Source organism: Malaclemys terrapin, chromosome 4 (assembly GCF_027887155.1).
Source record: "Malaclemys terrapin pileata isolate rMalTer1 chromosome 4, rMalTer1.hap1, whole genome shotgun sequence".
Lineage (NCBI taxonomy): Eukaryota > Metazoa > Chordata > Testudines > Emydidae > Malaclemys > Malaclemys terrapin.
The window spans coordinates 135,850,793-135,871,979 of NC_071508.1; the positions used below are offsets into that span (position 1 = coordinate 135,850,793).

The following is a 21,187-nucleotide window of genomic DNA, read 5'->3' on the forward strand; positions in this document are numbered from 1 at the left end:
AATACAGTAATACCAGGGTACAAAATATATCGGAAGGACAGAACAGGTCGTGCTGGTGGGGGAGCGGCATCATACGTGAAAGAAAGGGTAGAATCAAATGAAGTAAAAATCATAAATTAATCAAACTGTTCCATGCTCTAATAAGAATATAGCGGTAGGGATATATTACTGACCACCTGACCAGGATGGTGATAGTGACTGTGAAATGCTCAGGATGATTAGAGAGGCTATTAAAATAAAAACTCAATAATAATAATGGGGAATTTCAGTTATCCCCATATTGACTGGGTACATGTCACCTCAGGACAGGATGCGGAGATAAAGTTTCTTGACACCTTAAATGACTGCCTCTTAGAGCAGCTAGTCCTGGAACCTACAAGAGGAGAGGCAATTCTTGATTTAGTCCTAAGTGGAGCACAGGATCTGGTCCAAGGGGTGAATATAGCTGGACAGCTTGGTAATAGTGACCATAATATAATTAAATGTAATATTCCTATGGCGGCCCAACACTGTAGCATTTAATTTCAGAAAGATTCATAGATTCATAGATTCTAGGACTGGAAGGGACCTCGAGAGGTCATCGAGTCCAGTCCCCTGCCCGCATGGCAGGACCAAATACTGCCTAGACCATCCCTAGTAGACATTTATCTAACCTACCCTTAAATATCTCCAGAGACGGAGATTCCACAACCTCCCTAGGCAATTTGTTCCAGTGTTTAACCACCCTGACAGTTAGGAACTTTTTCCTAATGTCCAATCTAGACCTCCCTTGCTGCAGTTTAAACCCATTGTTTCTGGTTCTATCCTTAGAGGCTAAGGTGAACAAGTTCTCTCCCTCCTCCTTATGACACCCTTTTATATACCTGAAAACTGCTATCATGTCCCCTCTCAGTCTTCTCTTTTCCAAACTAAACAAACCCAATTCTTTCAGCCTTCCTTCATAGGTCATGTTCTCAAGACCTTTAATCATTCTTGTTGCTCTTCTTTGGACCCTTTCCAGTTTCTCCACATCTTTTTTAAAATGCGGCGCCCAGAACTGGACACAATACTCCAGCTGAGGCCTAACCAGAGCAGAGTAGAGCGGAAGAATGACTTCTCGTGTCTTGCTCACAACACACCTGTTAATGCATCCCAGAATCATGTTTGCTTTTTTTGCAACAGCATCACACTGTTGACTCATATTTAGCTTGTGGTCCACTATAACCCCTAGATCCCTTTCTGCCGTACTCCTTCCTAGACAGTCTTTTCCCATTCTGTATGTGTGAAATTGATTTTTCCTTCCTAAGTGGAGCACTTTGCATTTGTCTTTGTTAAACTTCATCCTGTTTAACTCAGACCATTTCTCCAATTTGTCCAGATCATTTTGAATTATGACCCTGTCCTCCAAAGTAGTTGCAATCCCTCCCAGTTTGGTATCATCCGCAAACTTAATAAGCGTACTTTCTATGCCAATATCTAAGTCGTTGATGAAGATATTGAACAGAGCCGGTCCCAAAACAGACCCCTGCGGTACCCCACTCGTTACGCCTTTCCAGCAGGATTGGGAACCATTAATAACAACTCTCTGAGTACGATTATCCAGCCAGTTATGCACCCACCTTATAGTAGCCCCATCTAATTTGTATTTGCCTAGTTTATCGATAAGAATATCATGCGAGACCGTATCAAATGCCTTACTAAAGTCTAGGTATACCACATCCACCGCTTCACCCTTATCCACAAGGCTCGTTATCCTATCAAAGAAAGCTATCAGATTGGTTTGACATGATTTGTTCTTCACAAATCCATGCTGGCTATTCCCTATCACCTTACCACCTTCCAAGTGTTGGCAGATGATTTCCTTAATTACTTGCTCCATTATCTTCCCTGGCACAGAAGTTAAACTAACTGGTCTGTAGTTACCTGGGTTGTTTTTAGTTCCCTTTTTATAGATGGGCACTATATTTGCCCTTTTCCAGTCTTCTGGAATCTCTCCCGTCTCCCATGACTTTCCAAAGATAATAGCTAGAGGCTCAGATACCTCCTCTATTAGCTCCTTGAGTATTCTAGGATGCATTTCATCAGGCCCGGGTGACTTGCAGGCATCTAACTTTTCTAAGTGATTTTTAACTTGTTCTTTTTTTATTTAAAGGGGAACTATGCAAAAATGAGGAGGTTAGTGAAACAGAAATTAAAGGGTACAGTGCCAAAAGTGAAATCTCTGAAAGCTGCGTGGAAACTTTTTAAAGACACCATAATAGAGGCTCAACTTAAATGTATACCCCAAATTAAAAAACATGGTAAGGGAACCAAAAAAGAGCCACCATGGCTAAACAACAAAGTAAAAGAGGCAGTGAGAGGCAAAAAGGCATCCTTTAAAAAGTGGAAGTTAAATCCTAGTGAGGAAAATAGAAAGGAGCATAAACACTGGTGAATGAAGTGTAAAAATACAATTAGGAAGGCCAAAAAAGAATTTGAGGAACAGTTAGCCAAAGACTCAAAAAGTAATAGCAATTTTTTTTTTAAGTACATCAGAAGCAGAAAGGCTGCTAAACAAGCTAACCTGGCTTGAGTGCTAAAGGAGCACTCAAGGACGATAAGGCCATTGCGGAGAAACTAAATGAATTCTTTGCATCGGTCTTCATGGCTGAGGATGTGAGTGAGATTCCCAAACCTGAGCCATTCTTTTTAGGTGACAGATCTGAGGAACTGTCCCAGTTTGAGATATCATTAGAGGAGGTTTTGGAACAAATTAATAAATTAAACAGCAATAAGTCACCAGGACCAGATGGTATTCACCAAGAGTTCTGAAGGAACTCAAATGTGAAATTGCAGAACTACTAACTGTAGTCTGTAACCTATCATTTAAATCAGCTTGTGTACCAGATGACTGGAGGATAGCTAATGTGACGCCAATTTTTAAAAAGGGCTCCAGAGGTGATCCCAGCAATTACAGGCGTGTAAGCCTGACTTCAGTACCGGGCACACTGGTTGAAACGATAATAAAGAACAATATTGTCAGACATATAGATGAATGTAATTTGTTGAGGAAGATTCAACATGGTTTTAGTAAAGGGAAATCATGCCTCACCAATCTACTAGAATTCTTTGAGGGGGGTCAACAAGCATGTGGACCAAGGGGATCCAGTGGATATAGTGTACTTAGATTTTCAGAAAGTCTTTGACAAGGTCCCTCACCAAAGGCTCTGAAGCAAAGTAAGCTGCCACAGGATAAGAGGGAAGGTGCTCTCATGGACTGGTAATTGGTTAAAAGATAGGAAACAAAGGGTAGGTATAAATGGTCAGTTTTCAGAATGGAGAGAGATAAATAGTGGTGTCCCCTAGGGCTCTGTTCTGGGACCAGTCCTATTCAACATACCCATAAATGATCTGGGAAAAGGGGTAAAGAGTGAGGTGGCAAAATTTGCAGATGATACAAAATTACTAAAGATAGTTAAGACCCAGGCAAAATGTGAAGAGCTACAAAAGGATCTTACAAAACTGGGTGATTGGGCAACAAAATGGCAGATGAAATTCAATGTTGATAAATGCAAAGTAATGCACATTGGAAAGCATAATCCCAACTATGCATATAAAATGATGGGGTCTAAATTAGCTATTACCACCCAAGAAAGAGATCTGGGGGTCATTGTGGATAGTTCTCTGAAAACATCCACTGAATGTGCAGCGGCAGTCAAAAAAGTGAACAGAATGCTGGGAATAATTAAGAAAGGGATGGATAACAGGACAGAAAATATCATGTTGCTTCTATATAAATCCATGGTACACCCACACCTTGAATACTGTGTGCAGATGTGGACGCCCCATCTCAAAAAAGATATATTGGAATTGGAAAAGGTTCAGAAAAGGGCAACAAAAATGATTAGGGGTATGGAATGGCTTGCGTATGAGGAGAGATTAATAAGACTGGGACTTTTCAGCTTGGAAAAGAGACAGCTAAGGGGAAATATGATTGAGGTCTATAAAATCATGACTGGTGTAGAGAAAGTAGATAAGGAAGTGTTGTTTACTACTTCTCATAACACAAGAACTAGGGGTCACCAAATGAAATGAATAGGCAGCAGGTTTAAAACCAATAAAAGGAAGTGTTTCTTCACACAACACACAAACTGTGGAACTTTTTGCCAGAGGATGTTGTGAAGGCCAGGACCATAACAGGGTTCAAAAAAGAACTAGATAAATTCATGGAGGATAGGTCCATCAATGGCTATTAGCCAGGATGGGCAGGAATGGTGTTCCTAGCCTCTGTTTGCCAGAAGCTGAGAATAAGCGGCAGGGGATGGATCACTTGATGATTACTTGTTCTGTTCATTCCATCTGGGGAACCTGGCACAGACCACTGTCGGAAGACAGGATACTGGGCTTGATGGACCTTTGGTCTGACCAAGTAGGTCCATTCTTATGTTCTTATGTCCCCAAACTGTGGGGTGCACCCCTCTCAGGAGGCATAGAGGGACATTCGGAGGGGGTGCGGCAGGGTCTGTGGGGAGGGAGCACCATCCAGCCCTGCTGGGCTCCCAGCTCTGTTCTGGCCCCGCCCCTAGCCGTGGCCCCACCCCCAGCCTTGGCTCACAACTGTGGCCCAGCCGCAGCTCTGCACCTGGCCCCGGCCCCACTCCTGGCCTTGGCTCCCTTCCCGGCCCCAGACCTGGCCCCAGCTGTGGCCCCAGCCTCAGCGTGCTTACCCCTGTCCGTGTCTCCCCCACCTCCCCAGGAGCCATGGCCCTGCTCCCAGCCCCAGCTCTGGGGGGAGGGCAGGGATGGTGCAGATAGGGATAATCGAGGACGTGACCCGGAAAAGTTTCAGGACCACTGATCTAGAAGCGAAGTGTCTGAACGACTGTGCTTAGCAGGCGTCTTCTTAGACCCAAGGTTTTTAGTCATGGTTTTGGAACTGTACTGTGAGTTCAATTAGAAGGTTTTAGGGGCCCAGGAGGGCCATAAGAAGTGATTGGAAGAAGACAGACTGTTGAACTCTGGAGCCTTGTCTACACTAAAAATCTTTTCCAAAACATCCCACTATTGCTAACACTATTTAATCTCCACCACTGTCAGCAACAATGCGAGCAGAGCAGGCTGAAAAATTTCCCAATGAAAAAAGGACACTTTTTTTTGCAAAATATAGAATCATAAAAATGTAGGGCTGGAAGAGGTACCTCAAGAGGTCACCTAGTTCAACCCCCTGCGCTAATGCAGAGCTGAGTAGACCATCCCTGACAGGTGTTTATCTAACCTGTTATTAAAAATCCCAATGATGGGGATTCCACAACCTCCCTTGAAAGCCTTTTCTAGGGCTTAATTATCTTTATAGTTAGAAAGTTTTTCTTAATGTCCAACCTAAATCGCGCATGCTGCAGATAGTTTGCTGTTGTGCTTTTAAAATTGTCTCTTTGAGAAACTGCCAGCTCTTTTAACCTCTGTTTCCTTTAGATTTTCTTCCCATGGGACCTTACCTACCAATTCTTTGAGTTTGTTAAAGTTTATTACAGTCTGCTTTTTGGAAGTCTGTTGTCCTTATTCTGAAGCTCTTACTGCTTTCTTTCCTTAGAATCATTAAATCTATCAATTTTTGACCTACATTGCCGTCATTCTTCACATTTGCAACCAATTCCTCCCTGTTGGTCAGAATCAGGGCTAAAATGTCTGTCTCCCTGGTTACTTCCTTAGACTTCTGAAACCAGAAGTTGTCCCCAATACATTCTAAGATCTTACTAGACATTTTATGATTTGCTATATTACTTTTCCATAGAGGTCTGGATAGTTTAATCCCCAATTAATACCAAGTCTTGAGTTTTGGATATATCCCCACTAGGGCTGTCAAGTGATTAAAAAAATTAATCACGATTAATCGTGCTGTTAAACAATAATAGAATACCATTTATTTACATATTTTTAGATGTTTTCTACATTTTCAAATATGTTGATTTCAATTACAACCCAGAATACAAAGAGTACAGTGCTCACTTTATATATTTATATATTCTGGGTTGTAATTGAAATATATTACAAATACTTGCATTCAGTTCACCTAATACAAGTACCGTAGTGCAATCTCTTTATCATGAAAGTTGAACTTACAAATGTAGAATTATGTACAAAAAATAACTGCATTCAAAAATAAAACAATGTGAAACTTTAGAGCCTACAAGTCCACTCAGTCCTGCTTCTTGTTCAACCAATCACTCAGACAAACAAGTTTGGTTATAATTTGCAGGAGATAATGCTGCCCGCTTTTTGTTTACAATGTCACCTGAAAGTGTGAACAGGTGTTTGCATGGCACTGTTGTAGCCGGTGTTGCAAGATATTTATGTGCCAGATGTGCTAAAGATTCGTGTGTCCCTTCATGCTTCAACCACCATTCCAGGGGACACGCATCCTTGCTGATGGCAGATTCTGCTCCATAATGATCCAAAGCAGTGCGGAACGACGCATGTTCAATTTCATCATCTGAGTCAGATTCCAGCAGCAGAAGGTTGATTTTCTTTTTTGGTGGTTCGGGTTCTGTAGTTTCCGCATTGGAGTGTTGCTCTTTTAAGACTTCTGAAAGCATGCTCCACACCTCATCCCTCTCAGATGTTGGATGGCACTTCAGATTCTTAAACCTTGGGTCGAGTGCTGTAGCTATTTTTAGAAATCTCACATTGGTATCTTCTTTGCGTTTTGTCAAATATGCTGTGAAAGTGTTCTTAAAACGAACATGTGCTGGGTCATCATCTGAGACGGCTATAACATGAAATATATGGCAGAATGTGGGAAAAACGAACAGGAGACATGCAATTCTCACCCCAAGGAGTTCAGTCACAAATGTAATTAACGCATTATTTTTTTAACGCGCATCATCAGCATGGAAGCATGTCCTTTGGTATGGTGGCCAAAGCATGAAGGGGTATACAAATGTTTAGAATGTCTGGCACATAAATACCTTGCACCATTGGCTAAAAAAGCTCCATGCAAATGTCTGTTCTCGCTTTCAGATGACATTGTAAATAAGAAACAGGCAGCGTTATCTCCCGTAAATGTAAACAAGCTTGGACTGAGTGGACTTGTTTGCTCTAAAGTTTTACATTGTTTTTTTTTTTGGAGTGCAGTTATGTAACACAAATGTCAATTTTTTTTGGTTACACTTTCACGACAAAGAGATTACACTACAGTACCTGTATGAGGTGAATTGAAAAATACTTTCTTTTGTTTATCATTTTTACAGTGCAAATATTTGTAATAAAAATTCATACAAAGTGAGCACTGTACACTTCATGTTCGGTGTTGTAATCAAAATCAATATATTTGAAAATGTAGAAAACCATGAAAAACATTTTATACATTTCAATTGGTATTCTATTGTTTAACAGTGTGATTAAGCGCGATTCTTTTTTTTAATCGCGTTTAATTTTTTGGAGTTAATTGCGTGAGTTAACTGCAATTAATCAACAGCCCTAATCCTCATCTTTCATGTTCCCACTATTCATCGAGCTCTGTTAGTCCCAGTGTGTGTGGCCAGTAATGGCTGACACCATTTTAAGAATCGTATTGATTAGATTTGCTTCAGACACAGTTAGATGGTACAGAATGGCTCAGCAGCTGGTGGACCATTTGTATTAGGTTGCCTAACATAACTACCACTGGTGCAGCCATACTGGTGTTAACAACAGTGGGAAATAGGCTAAATCAATGGGATTTTCTAATGACTTCACTGGGAGTTAGGGCAAGCCTTTAATGATGAATGGCTTGAGATGCTGAGCTCGCATCCTTGTACCGTGTTATTAATGGCACTAAATATGCACCGATATGGGAATTGGTAAAAGTGCATAAAATCTGTATGACATTGGATTAAAATCAATAGCGATGTACCTACAGAGGCATTAAAGTGACTTTATAGGCTAAATCCATGCTAACACGATTATTATAGATTAATGCAGGGAAGACGCATAACAGATGTTCAAAGATCATGAGAGAGGGATGCCAAGTAATGTTAATCAGTGGGCATTTATGAAACAGCTTTATATTAAATGTCCTAAGTGTCGTCGTATATGGAACAGAGCTTTGGGAAAATAAGAAGTCCGTTCAACACAAATTGAACTGCTTTCAATGCAGGAGTCCGTGCAGAATATTCCAAGTAAGCTGGACTTATAGAAGAAGTAATGAAGAGGTCCTAAAATGGGCACAATTACCTACAACAATGCAAGGAGTATGGAAGAAGAGATGGGACTTACTTTTAAGGATGTCTGATAATAGGCTACCCAAATGAGCATTTCTTTAGCAACCCTAGGGCAAGAGATGGAGAGGTCTACCTAGAGGCACACTCCATCGCACAGTAATGCCTGAAGTGTCGTCATTGCTTCTGAATATAGAAGATCTAGAAAAACAAGCCCATGATAGGGATGATTAGCGCCATTAGACTTCTGCCTTGTGCTCCTGATGGTGCGGGAAGGCTAATGATGACAATATTACATTTGCATATGTGAGGGCGCAGAGTGGGGGAGCAGACACTGTTTGATAAGCAAACTACTGTAATTATACTAGGTTCAATAGAAGGCTGTTTGATAAATGGTCACTGGACACAGGTAGAGCACTCACGTGAATAAGTCTGGCTTATATTAAGGGTGTGTATATAAAACATTGTACACCACTAATCTAGTGCCCTGGTTTTCCATTGCTGAGTATCCATTCCTTTTCTAAGAAGGGAAGAATTCAGGGGCTCAACTTGTTCTTGATCCCCCAGGCACAGTAGGAAGAGTAGTAGCAACTTCTATGATGTTTTTAAAGCTTGGTCAGTGGGGACTAACCTGGAGTTTGGTAGAGGAAAAAAATATTTTAGAATACAAAATACTATTCCAGTCGCTCCAGCTAGAAGTACCTCACTGCAATTCAATGTCAGTGTTTTCAGTCTATGCTGCTGTTTTCAGGGGTTTATAAAAATGACCATAAATATTCACTCTGCACTCATACTTGGCACAACAGTTTGGAGCCCTAAACAAATTGATTTTTTAATGTCTTTTATTACCACGCTCGATTAAAAATTTAAAATGAGCTATGCCCTTTTAGAAGATAAAAATGGGGCCATAAAACTGTGTTTTTGTGCTTTAATCCTGATATTTTATCCTCTACCAGTACAGGATTGGCTTGGATTTAAACCAGGATGTTTTTCAAGTTTCCAGGTGCACATTTAGTGAGGATTTTAGTGGCCCCCGTGTTGTATAGTGTATGGATTGTACAGTTCCCTGAAAGGCAGACTTGCGCACTACTGTGAGTTTACAGCAAAGAGTACAAACGACATGGCTTGCATTTTCAAAAGCGACTTGTGATTTTGAGTTCCTCGGTTACTGGATGCCCAACCTGAGACCTCTTTTAAAGGAGTCTAGTATTCAGAAGTGCTGAGCTCCCACCCTCTGAAAATCAGGCCAGTTTAAGGTGTCTCCAGCGGGGCATGGTGAATCACTAGTCACTTTTGAAAATTTAGGTTTGTGTTTAAAAAAAAAAAAGGGGGGGGGGAGGGCTAATGATATGTGAAAAACTTTTAAGTCTCCTTCAGTATTGTTATGATGCGTGTAAGGTATTAAGAATGACATGGACCAATACTTGCAGATATGATAGAACTGTGAATGAGTATAAGCCAGTTTATCATGAGACAGTATTTCACAGGTTATAAGTCCCTAAATATTGGATGTACACCATAGTAGGAATGTCTCATTTGTTACCATTGATTTTTAGTGAATCTTCCACCACCACTCCCAGCATCATGCACTAAAAGCGTTTCCAAAGTTCTGAAAGGACATTTTAAAAAATGAACAATAGAGGGCAGAATTGTGGATATAATCCACCCTAATTGAACATTTTGACTGTTGTGTGTATTTAACCCAATGTCTCTTGCTTTCTGGCTGTTTATAACTCATGCTCTGTTGTGCAATGCTTGAGTATACAGCCCTTGCCCCAGGATCCCCACTTTCTCTTCATTTTGCTTATGAGAGTTGTGTGCTATCCACCAAACGCCCACTGCACTCTCTTCACAGTTCCACAATCTCTGTTGCACAGCTTGTCTGATTTCATTAAAGATAGTCCATGTTACTGCAGTTCGTTTCTTTTCAATGTAATCAGGGAATTGCCACAGATCATCTCTGAGGAATTGGTGTGTGAACAAATTCTCAAGATGTCCCTATGCATGTCCATGTTTGGGAATTTCCCATGGAAGTATGTTGGTGTTTTTAATGATTGTTCTCTGGAATGCGCTTTTTTTAGAATATCACCCATTATGGTTTATCTTGTGTGTGTGCTTCCTTTGATAACTACTGTCTGAGTCATGTGGTCAGCATTGATCTCTTTATCTCATTTGTTTCTGTTTTAACACAGATTGCTCGTACATCTTCACGGCCGGCATATCCATCTCAGGTGCACTTTTCATCCCATTGTTTTGTATCTCTCTCTCTTTAATATTATTTTCCTTACATCCTCCTAATGTTTTGTCTAATGAGTGTTATCAATTTTAACCTAGTTGTCTTGCTTATTGTGTTTATCTTTTCTAGTATTATTTACATGTTTTAATTGCTTTTTCATCTTTTCCGTGTGTTAATAGAGATTGGTTTTGCTTAATTTTAATGTCACTTTAAGATTGCATTAATTTTTCAGATTTTGATATATTAAAACATAAAATGCACATGTGTGAGCAGGTCTTATCTGGAACAATCATTTTTCTTTTGAATTCAACCCTGAATTCATATTAAGCAGGGATTTAATTTGTAAGTACTTGCTGTTGTACCAGTGTTGCAAACATGCACATGAGTTTCAGAGTAACAGCCGTGTTAGTCTGTATCCGCAAAAAGAAGAACAGGAGTACTTGTGGCACCTTAGAGACTAACAAATTTATTAGAGCATAAGCTTTCGTGGACTACAGCCCACTTCTTCGGATGCATATAGAATGGAACATATAATGAGGAGATATATATACACACATACAGAGAGCATAAACAGGTGGGAGTTGTCTTACTAACTCTGAGAGGCCAATTAATTAAGAGAAAAAAAAAAAAAACTTTTGAAGTGATAATCAAGCTAGCCGAGTACAGACAGTGTGATAAGAAGTGTGAGAGTACTTACAAGGGGAGATAGTCAACGTTTGTAATGGCTCAGCCATTCCCAGTCCTTATTCAAACCGGAGTTGATTGTGTCTAGTTTGCATATCAATTCTAGCTCTGCAGTCTCTCTTTGGAGTCTGTTTTTGAAGTTTTTCTGTTGTAATATAGCCACCCGCAGGTCTGTCACTGAATGACCAGACAGGTTAAAGTGTTCTCCAATTAATTGGCCTCTCAGAGTTAGTAAGACAACTCCCACCTGTTTATGCTCTCTGTATGTGTGTATATATATCTCCTCATTATATGTTCCATTCTATATGCATCCGAAGAAGTGGGCTGTAGTCCACGAAAGCTTATGCTCTAATAAATTTGTTAGTCTCTAAGGTGCCACAAGTACTCCTGTTCTTCTTTATGCACATGAGTAATTACATTGAGTATCATGGGACAGCCCCCATATATAAATATTTGCAGGATTGGGGCCCAAATTATTTGTTTCAGAACCCATTCCTGCTTGATTAGGACCTCAACTGTGGAGCACTCTTCTTGGGCTTGCCTCAAAATCTGTAATACCTTTGGAAACGGGCCCGTTTGCCCGCCTTGTATTTTTTTTTTTTTTTAATCTGCACCACAGATAATTGCGACTGACTCATTGCTTATTATTTTTAAGTTGGTGCAGCACATTCCAGAAGCAAGTCTGAACTACCAGAAGGTGCCTCCCGGGTCAACAGGATTCAAGGATTTTGATCAAAATATGAACGACAATAGAGAAGAGGATCTCTCGAGAAAAACGAGGGCAAGAAACCGAGAGGAGGCAGGTTTTTTTCTCCTGTACTTTATAAGCTTGTATATAATACTGTAAGTTGCAACCCATATGTCTATACTTCCTAACTAGCTACCTGGCTAGCTGAGGGAATTCAAAGAACTTCAGTGCTCAGGAGTCCTTGACTTTGTAACTATAGAAATACCTGTTTAGAAAAACCCTTATACACCTCTACCTCAATATAACATGACCCAATATAACACGAATTCAGATATAACGCGGTAAAGCAGTGCTCCGGGGCGGGGCTGCGCACTCTGGTGGATCAAAGCAAATTCAATATAACGCGGTTTCACCTATAACGCGGTAAGATTTTTTGGCTCCCAAGGACAACGTTATATCGAGGTAGAGGTTTACTGGATGCTGGGTAGAGTTTTCTTTTTGATGTAAAACACTAATAGAAACCTGAGAATTCTACTAAAAGGAATCAGGTAGCTATGGAACAAGATTTTCAAAAGTCACTAGTGATTGTAAGCGCCACATTCTTTGGGTGCCCAATCTGAAACTTCTTAGAAAGGCCTTGTTTTCAACACTATCTGAAAATTGGGCCTTTTTTGAAAGGTGCATCAAGTTCAGCACCCACAACTGCTAGATTCTGAAAATCTTGGCCTTCCACTCAGTATTTGTACTTCATGCTTTTGCAGCTGGTACATAGCCAGTAAGACCACTCATAGAACAAGATAATATTCAGGGGTGGCAGAAGCTAGACCTTACTAATGAGCTTCTGCACTGGGGTTGGGTGTCCTGCCATGGCCTACTCATTGTATTCACCCTAACCCTCAGTAAAGCATGAGCAGCTCTAGATTCTATCCCCCCAAATGCTCCATTTTAGGATGGCAGTACAATAAGACGTGATGTCTACTGGCTATTCCAATTGAGGTCTTTGGCAAGTAAACTGGAAAGATTGCCCCCAGAAGGCTTGGGAGTCTCTGACGTATAGGATACTGACTGGTGTGCTGTGAGTTTTTTATTAGATGGGTTAAGCTGATTGCAATGAGAATGCAAAGCTTTCATTCAAAAGGCCATGGATACTATATGGTAAAGAGACTTGGGTGTGTTGTTTTTTCACAGCAGGTTGTAACATTGCTTTTCCAAGACTAACGCTGCGAAAGTAACCTGGTTTTGAGCTACAATATGAAAACACATTGAACATTTGCAATGAGGGTTTTCTGTTTTTGCCTTTAAAACCATGGGAGGACTTCAGTGATTGGTTTAAAAAAAAAAAAAAACGCTTGAACAGTTTTATAACTGAAAACAATTCTGCAGGCCTCTCTCTTCCTTTACTCTTTAAAATAAAATCTTAACAGATTAGTGCTAATCCCCTCAGTGAAGTACTGCAATAAAAGCTGCTTTTTCGCTCATCTCCTGTTGAGTTTTAAACATGATCCAGATTCAGAAAGCCTCAACTGAAATGCTACCATCTCCAGTTGAAGAAATAAACTCTTTTGACACAACCAGTATAATATAAAAATGGTAGCTATGAGGGCACATTTTCAATATGATCTGATCTGTTACATTTTAGGTCATCTTTGACAACCTGATGTTGAACCCAGTGTCTCAATTATCCCATGCGATCCGTGAAAATACAGAAAACCTGGCTGAAAAAATGAAGTAAGCTTTTAGCTCTGATCTGGAATGTTCTCTTGCCCGTTGAGTTGTTCCAAGGAAGGGCGTGATTAATGTATTACTTATGAAAGGTACTGGATTGTCATCCCTGGAAACTGTGGTTGCCTGTACACAGAAGGGGAAGAGCACAGACTGCAAAAGTAGAAAAAGGTTTTTACTTCCCTCCTCCGTTTTATAGTCTGTCCCTAGATAACTGAAGCCTTGACGCAGCTTCGTAATGCAATGTGAGGATGTTTGTATAAAAATGTAAAGTTCACTGTATATGGCACAACTAACTTTGTTATGGAGGACAGTGTCCAAATGATGGCAACTCGGAGTACATGCCTATTCTGTACTGCCTTCCTGATGCATCTTAGCCTTCCCTGGAGAAATCTCGCCTATGAGAAGACGGGGAACTCATTCTCTATTCCGTTCAGTCCATGGACCCCCCCATTCCAAAACTCCCGGCGCATTTGCAGATTGTGATGGTGTTTGTTGTGATGCCCTCTTGGAACAAGATTGTCAGCTCCTAGGCCTTAGGACAGGTAGCAGCGGTGGGGAATGACTTTTGGTTGCTTGTGAGCTAGATTCAAAGTGGAGATGAAAGGCCCTTTATCTCATCACTAATGTACAGAACCCCGTTGTTGCTATGTTTTGTGTCAATTGTACACTGTAAACAAATGTAAAGGATATATTTTTGGTGGGCATTTTGTAAAAGGTCCAATCTTGTGTGCTTCAGAATTGTGTTTCAGAACACTGAAAGGACCTGGGAGGAGATGGAGGCCAAAATTAACTCGGAAAACGAAGTGCCAATTTTAAAGACCTCAAACAAGGTAACGTGTTTGTGCTTAAGTAAGCTTCCTGGCACCTTGGTTATTTCTTAAGAGAAGTCTTTGCCTAACAATTTAGGGACTTAGGCTGAGATTTTCAGAGCAGTTAGATGCCCAGCTAACATTGAATTTTAATGGGATTTGGTTGCCTAACTTCTTTAGACTCTTCTGAAAGTCCCAGCCTCGACTTTGAATGTAAACATAAAAGTGACACATAGTCACTGTAAAAGAATTTTCCATTGTAAGTAAAAAAAAAAAAAAAAATTAAGAAACCAAAGCAGTGAGCTTCAGAACCAACCAAGCCTATTTCCTAAATTTTTATTAGTCCAAAGTATATATTGAACTTCCTCCTTCTTCTGTTTTACGGTGTGACTATTAAATAGTCTCATACTGTTATTTTAATGTCAACTTCACCTATATCTCCCCTTTATTAGTCTTCAAGGACCCAGTCTTGCTAAGAGAGGCACAAACACAGATTCTTGGCTAACTACCACTCTTAGTGTCTCCCACCAGTGTAGCTCCATTGATGATAGCACGAGTGTAAATGGGGCATAGGCGTTTTCACCATCATGTTCTCTTCATTTACCACGGTTACACGAGAGAGTGGTAAAAATGTTGGTGCCCCAGTCAACGTTCTCTGTACTCCTGCACAGACTTCTGTTTTCATTAATAGGACTCCCTTGGGAGCAATGCAAAGATCTAAGAACATGCTTAATTATTGGGCTCAGTGAAACCACTCATGTTTAAAGCTAAGGATGTGCATAAGTCTTTACAGGATCAGGGGCAAAGGGCTGGTCCCCACTTAGTCCGGACTTCGGACTAAGGTACGCAAATTCAGCTACGTTAATAACGTAGCTGAATTCGAAGTACCTTAGTCCGAACTTACCGCGGTCCAGACGCGGCCGGAAGTCTCCCCCCGTCGACGCCGCGTACTCCTCTCGGCGAGCTGGAGTACCGGCGCCGACTGTGAGCACTTCCGGGATCGATCCGGGATCGATTTATCGCGTCTTAACCAGGCGCAATAAATTGATCCCAGAACATCGATGGCGTGCCGCCGGACCAGCCGGTAAGGGAAGACTAGGCCTAAGTGTCTGCACTTGCAGACCCCTTTGCATTATTGGGCCATAAATGTCTGGCCAACAGCTATAGTCTCAAATAAAAAGTCTAGTCCAATGCACATTTTTACTGAGTGACTTGGTAGTGATTTTTCAGATATGGCAGACCAAATCCCACTGGTCTTTGTCCAGATAAGCATGTTATTTTGATGTTCAATAACACAGTAGCTTGAGAAAATTCAGAACGAAATCTGAATTTACCTAACCAGAAGAAGGTAGAATAAGGTATTCTATGTAGGCTTGATTCCTAAAGTAGCTGAATGCTTGCTTGCTTGCTTGGTTAACTGATCTTTTTGGTGTATTTGTTTCTAGGAAATCAGCTCTATCCTAAAGGAGCTAAGAAGAGTTCAGAAACAGCTGGAAGGTTGGTAATTTTAAAATATTCTCCATTCTCTCTTAAATGTAGATGACTAGTACAAAATAAAGTACCATTGTAACTTTACAATTACTTTGCTTTGTCAGTTTAAACTTTGTAAATGTAAAGCACTCATTCATTTTATGCATGCATTGCTCCTCAATATATACAAACAGAAGACGTATAAGTGATGGATTGTTCTTGTGTTGCAAACATAAGAAAGTTACTGACTTCTGAACTGCTGTAGTTATTGCTGTGGAAATGATTAATTCACAATAATTAGGGCTTGACCACAAGATGGACAAGCCAAGGCTTCTATTGTTCAGACCCCCACATGGCTGACAGCCCTATTCAGCCAATAAGTCATGCCATATTTTCGTACTACTTTTAAGCAAGTGTTCGTGTTGACTTGAATCCATTATGGAAGGTGCCACGCTATAGAGATAACAATATGAGCTGAATGCCTGACCCTTGTTTCATTTTAATAGTTAAGAAAATGTTAAAAATGTCTTATTGGTGAGTGATTGGTGTTTGGCAGGTGTTTCTCTTTTTCCAGTTTAAACAGAAAACGTCAAGTCCTAATGGTAAAGGTCAATTTTGGAGAGGTTTTTATTTTTTTGCTTATTAAAATTGCTTGGGCCCGAGGATAATTATAAAGAAGGTGGAGTGCAGTCATGGGGAGGGGGGAACAAACTGTGATTAACTGGGCACAAGAGTAGTCTAGAATTCTGAAGGTGAGGGAGTTTCTGTATAGAAATGCTGCTGAGTGCAGCTAATATGCATCTTTCTGTTTCTTTTCTCCTTCCCCAGTTATAAATGCTATCATTGACCCCAGTGGGAACTTGGATGTAGTTGCTACTAACAAAGCGTCCTCTGCTGCTACACAGTCTACAACCACTAAAGTCAGGACTGCTAACCATTCTGGCTCCACGTTGGAGATTTTGTCACCAGTACAGATGAGAAATTACATCCAGAAATCGAACTGTGGAGCTTCTAGCCTACAAGATGCTAATTTCATTCCAGATGGAGAGAAATACGTGATCTGATACAATATTTTATATTGCTATCATACTGTCATTTACTGTGGCGTTAGTTTTGTGTCCGAGTGGTTGTGGACAGTTCGTATGGAGCAGTTGTTTAGATTGCTAACACATTACACACACACACAAACACACAAAAAACTATGCTGTGTGGGTGAATGGCAAGTCTGTGTATGCCTTTTGAACAAGACTAGCACTGTGGAGCAGCACATATTCAGCATAGAGGCAAACTCTGATTTTTACAATACAGCTCACTTAAATTCTTCCAATGTGCCATAAGAAACAGGCTTTGCATATCCTCCATTTGCTACTGCCGAAGCTCTAAAGTGTTCTTGGATTAGCCTGTTTATAATTCTCAGTTACTGGTAGTTCAGTTGTAACAAGGCTCTGTTTAAAAAAGAAGTGTACTTTTTTTTGATTGGCGCTACATTTTGGACTGATTTTAAAAATAGAGCATTACAATTCTATTGGAATCAACTTGCATACCTAGCAGTATATTGGTGCAATACAGTGGGTTTCTATACGGAACTCTGTTTTAGTTGTATGAAAATTGTTTTTGGTGTTTGCAAAAAAAAAAAAAAAAAAAGGAAGGAACCACTTTGAATCTATGTGCATCATGCTTTCAATCCAAAACCTTTGTTTTTCTATTGAGAAGGTGTAAAATTTCTAATATAGTTGTAGATTCTGAACATATTTCAGGCACAGAGCTTCAAGTATACAGATGTAGATTAGCCTTATAAATGAGAAGGTCTGTTTTTATAGTTGAGCTTGCCAAATTCTCATTATTTCAGTATAATCGCTGTCTGAAACTTTTTTTGAAAATATAATAATAGTCTTTCATATTGAGCTGCAAATTCTCCTGAATGAGCTAAAGAGCAAGTTGTCTGTGATCAGCCAATTACTAAGAAAAACATCTGTTCCATTGGCTCATGTAATAAACGTAATTACACAATGGCTGTGAACTAATATTCACTCTACAGCACTCAAAATAATGGCTTCAGTGTGGCTCTGCCTTTACTGATAGTGTTGTCATGAGATTTTTCGTGTCCAGTTATGCATGAATACACACCGTCCTGTTGTATTCTTGAGAACCTACCCAACAGTATAAAGCTGCTGGTGTTACAATGCATTGGTATGACTCTTTTGGTCCATTATAATCTTAGGAACACTAAGGATTATTTTGCAGCAGCATTGAGAGTATACCGTAAAATTCGCTTTTTAAATCCCATCTGTCAAGTGAGCTGCCAAATTCTAAACAAAGTATTTGAGTGGCTTTTTGGAGAGTCTGTTTGATGCATGCAGTGTGCAAACTGGAATCTGTCTCTGTTGCATTAATTCCTCTTGACTGAAAAACAGTGATCAGGAAAAGAAAGTGTATCTGCAGAGTTGTGGGAAATACACTTCCTGATGGAGGTAAGCAAATTAAATTCTGCTACTCACTCATACAGTGTATAATTTTGCTAATGAAAATAGCTTCCCAAGCTCGATTGCTCTTTATGTGCTGGTTTCACATTGGGGGTGCGGGGGAGGAGGGGTCGGGTTGGTTTCATAATTGGGTCAGTTAATTGACCTTTTCTCCTAGGATTTTGTTAAACTGTCAATTAAATAAGTATAATTAAATAACTGGGCTGCTCACATCGTGTTTAGTGTACTAGCAAATGGCAGGATTCTGCTTCAAGTGCCACCAGAGGGAGTTTTCCATTGATTTAAACAAAAGCAGTCCCAAAGGAAGTGAGTGCTGGTTTGCCATGCTAGTGTGTCTTGCGAGCCTTCAAGGTTTTGGGGGGGAAATAGTGCAGTTTTGCTACCAATGTATCCAACAGAGAACATGGCTCGTCCGCTCCTGTGGAGATTTGGAGGAATATACTGGACTTCATATGAACACTATGATGATGGAAGTAAAATTTACTTTGCAAAATAACTAGGAACTTGGCTTTTAAGTTTCTCTGGCTGCCTGTTATGTTAATGCTGTCTCATTGTTCCAATGTATCCTTTTGAAATACTTGCCTGTGTCCTTAGTTAATATCATAAATAGTGGTATGGCTCTTGACACATGGTAATTCATTTTCAAAAGTCTCCTCGGTGAGGGTCTGATCCAGCAATGTGCTGACTCCGACTCATTGGGAGTTGAAGGGCTTCAGAAACATAGTCCACTGCAGTAGACAGGTGTGTGTTTGAGTTTCTCATCAATATCAGATTTTATTATTTGTTTCTACTTTTTACTACATTGTCCCATCCTCGTGGCTATGCTCTAGTGGTTTTGTTTCTTGACAACATATCCTTGATGTGACTTCCATTTACTTTCACTTGGAAACTTACTAGTTCATGAAGTGACCCATCAGAGATGAATTTTCTCCCTTTGCTGTTCCTCTGTTCTTGGTACCCAAATATCTTCATTGCCGGTTGTGTAAACCCAGAAATATGGTACCTTTAAGAAACAAGTGGAACTAAAGCTGGAGTCATGAATCTCTAAAAGTTTTAGTCTGGGGGCAGGGAAAAGCACAACCTGATTTTGTTTCATTTTTAATAATTTGTTCAGTGTGATATAAAAAAAACCCTGTTTCCCGGCATAAAGTTCTTACTGAGAATTTTTCAAGACTATTTTAATTGCAGTCCTGGTACGTAATCATTTTGGTGCTGAAATGTAACAAATATATTTGAGGTACTTAATTAATCTGAAGTATACCTCATTCTTCATTTCTCTGTTAAAATTAAGCCAAAGAGCAAGCCACATAATTATAAACCATTAGCCAAGGTTTGGTCTTATAAGCAGTATTCTGTGACAACAACAATAAAAAGTCTGTACAGTTCTGATGTGAGTATCACAAGCATTTAGGGTCTGATCCAATGGCTATTAGAGACAGTGGAAAGATTCCTATTGACTTTAATGGGCATTGGGTCAACCTTTAGTTGGTTATCTTTCAGTGAGCTTGATGTGTGCTCTACTGACCCAATCATCATTCATACAGTAAATTGTTTTCATATTTGTTGTATTTACATTTAAAAAATTAGTCTGGCATTTTCAAACAAGTCTAAGGAAGTTAAGCACCCAGCTCTGATTAAACCTTTCCAGGACGTGGATGCTAACACACTTAGGCGCCTTTGAAAATCCCAGCCTTTGTTCTTTTACTATACTTGAAAACTGTGCTCTCATTTAGATTGTTTTCGAATGTTAAACTCTTCAGACTTCATGATGATGGAATGAATGTAAATTCTTGGGAAAATGCATCAGTGCTTTGCGAGCAAGAGCCTAAGTGTGTCTACAGTACCGTCATGTTGTGGTCATGCTAAGAGTGTGAATAAAGCCTAAGTCATCCTTGAATATTTTAATAAAGAAAAACCTTACAGAACGTTTACATACAGCCTACTGAAAAAAGTGTTTAAAATATATAAGTGCAAGATTCTACTAGTTTTTTCTTCATTTTTGCAGATCACATTAGATATTTTTAAAATTCAGCAAATACGTGTAATGATTTTGCAAAAAAAAAAAAAAAAGAAAAGAAAAGTTAACTACCTGTTTACTTTGGATGTGCCCTGTGCTGAATTGTGCCTATCTGACTATCTGCTGTTGTTATGCTGCCAATTCTGCTGTTCTAAACTCTTCACTGGATCATTCCATTTGCATGCAACACAAATGCAAGCTGTCTGAGAGTAAAGCTGAAACACGTTTGTATAACTTGAATTGATCAATGACTGTCTCTCTCTTTTTTCCCACACTCTCTTCTCGAAATGTTGTGTATAATTTTGATTCCGATTTCTCACACCCTGTTTCTTTCTCTTGTTTTTTGAATGGTAATTTATTTTGTTTTGATGATAGACAGTATCTGTACATTTTGTTCCAAGGTGATATTGTGGCTGTCTTTAAAAATAAATTGTTATTTTATATAATTTTATCATAAAATTTCTTTAATAAATCATTCTTTTATCATGTGACAAATATGATTCTGGGTTGTTTGTTTTTTTGAGAATTAATTTTATGATAGGGGGAAATATTTGGAGAATTAAACTATTGATCTTACACTGCCCCTTATAATGGCATGAAGGATCATATTGCTACATACGGTAGTCACAAACACGATTGGAGTTTCTTACAGCTATATTGTTGCCTACATAGAGCGCCCATTTAATGCACACAGATTCACCCACGTGGATTCAGTTGCAGGATGGGGGCCTGAAAATCACCATCTGTTCTGAGGCCCTTTTCTTACTTCTGAATATTTGGTGGGTTTGCGTTGCATTGCAGTTGTTGGGACACAATTCGTATGCTGCAATTAATGAGGGTATTTTTAAGGTTTAAACCCAGCTCGATTTTACATGCCCTGCCCCCATTTAATCCTTTGGGTTAAGGTCTATCCCTGCCTGAA

General features: G+C 39.8%; 1 protein-coding gene across 3 annotated transcripts in view; it reads left to right on the forward strand.

Moving 5' to 3' along the window:
• CEP170B (centrosomal protein 170B) overlaps positions 1-20,765 on the forward strand; it is a 93,007-nt gene extending 72,242 nt beyond the window's left edge. For 2 of the 3 annotated variants that reach the window (XM_054026052.1, XM_054026054.1), the window contains exons 15-20: positions 10,346-10,384; positions 11,729-11,872; positions 13,401-13,489; positions 14,223-14,316; positions 15,741-15,792; positions 16,594-20,765. In XM_054026052.1, the coding sequence (XP_053882027.1) occupies positions 10,346-10,384; positions 11,729-11,872; positions 13,401-13,489; positions 14,223-14,316; positions 15,741-15,792; positions 16,594-16,829 (654 nt within the window). In that variant the 3' untranslated portion in view covers positions 16,830-20,765. The remainder of the gene's footprint in view (positions 1-10,345; positions 10,385-11,728; positions 11,873-13,400; positions 13,490-14,222; positions 14,317-15,740; positions 15,793-16,593) is intronic. The other variant, XM_054026055.1, reaches the window with a different exon arrangement.
• Positions 20,766-21,187: the final 422 nt, after the last annotated feature.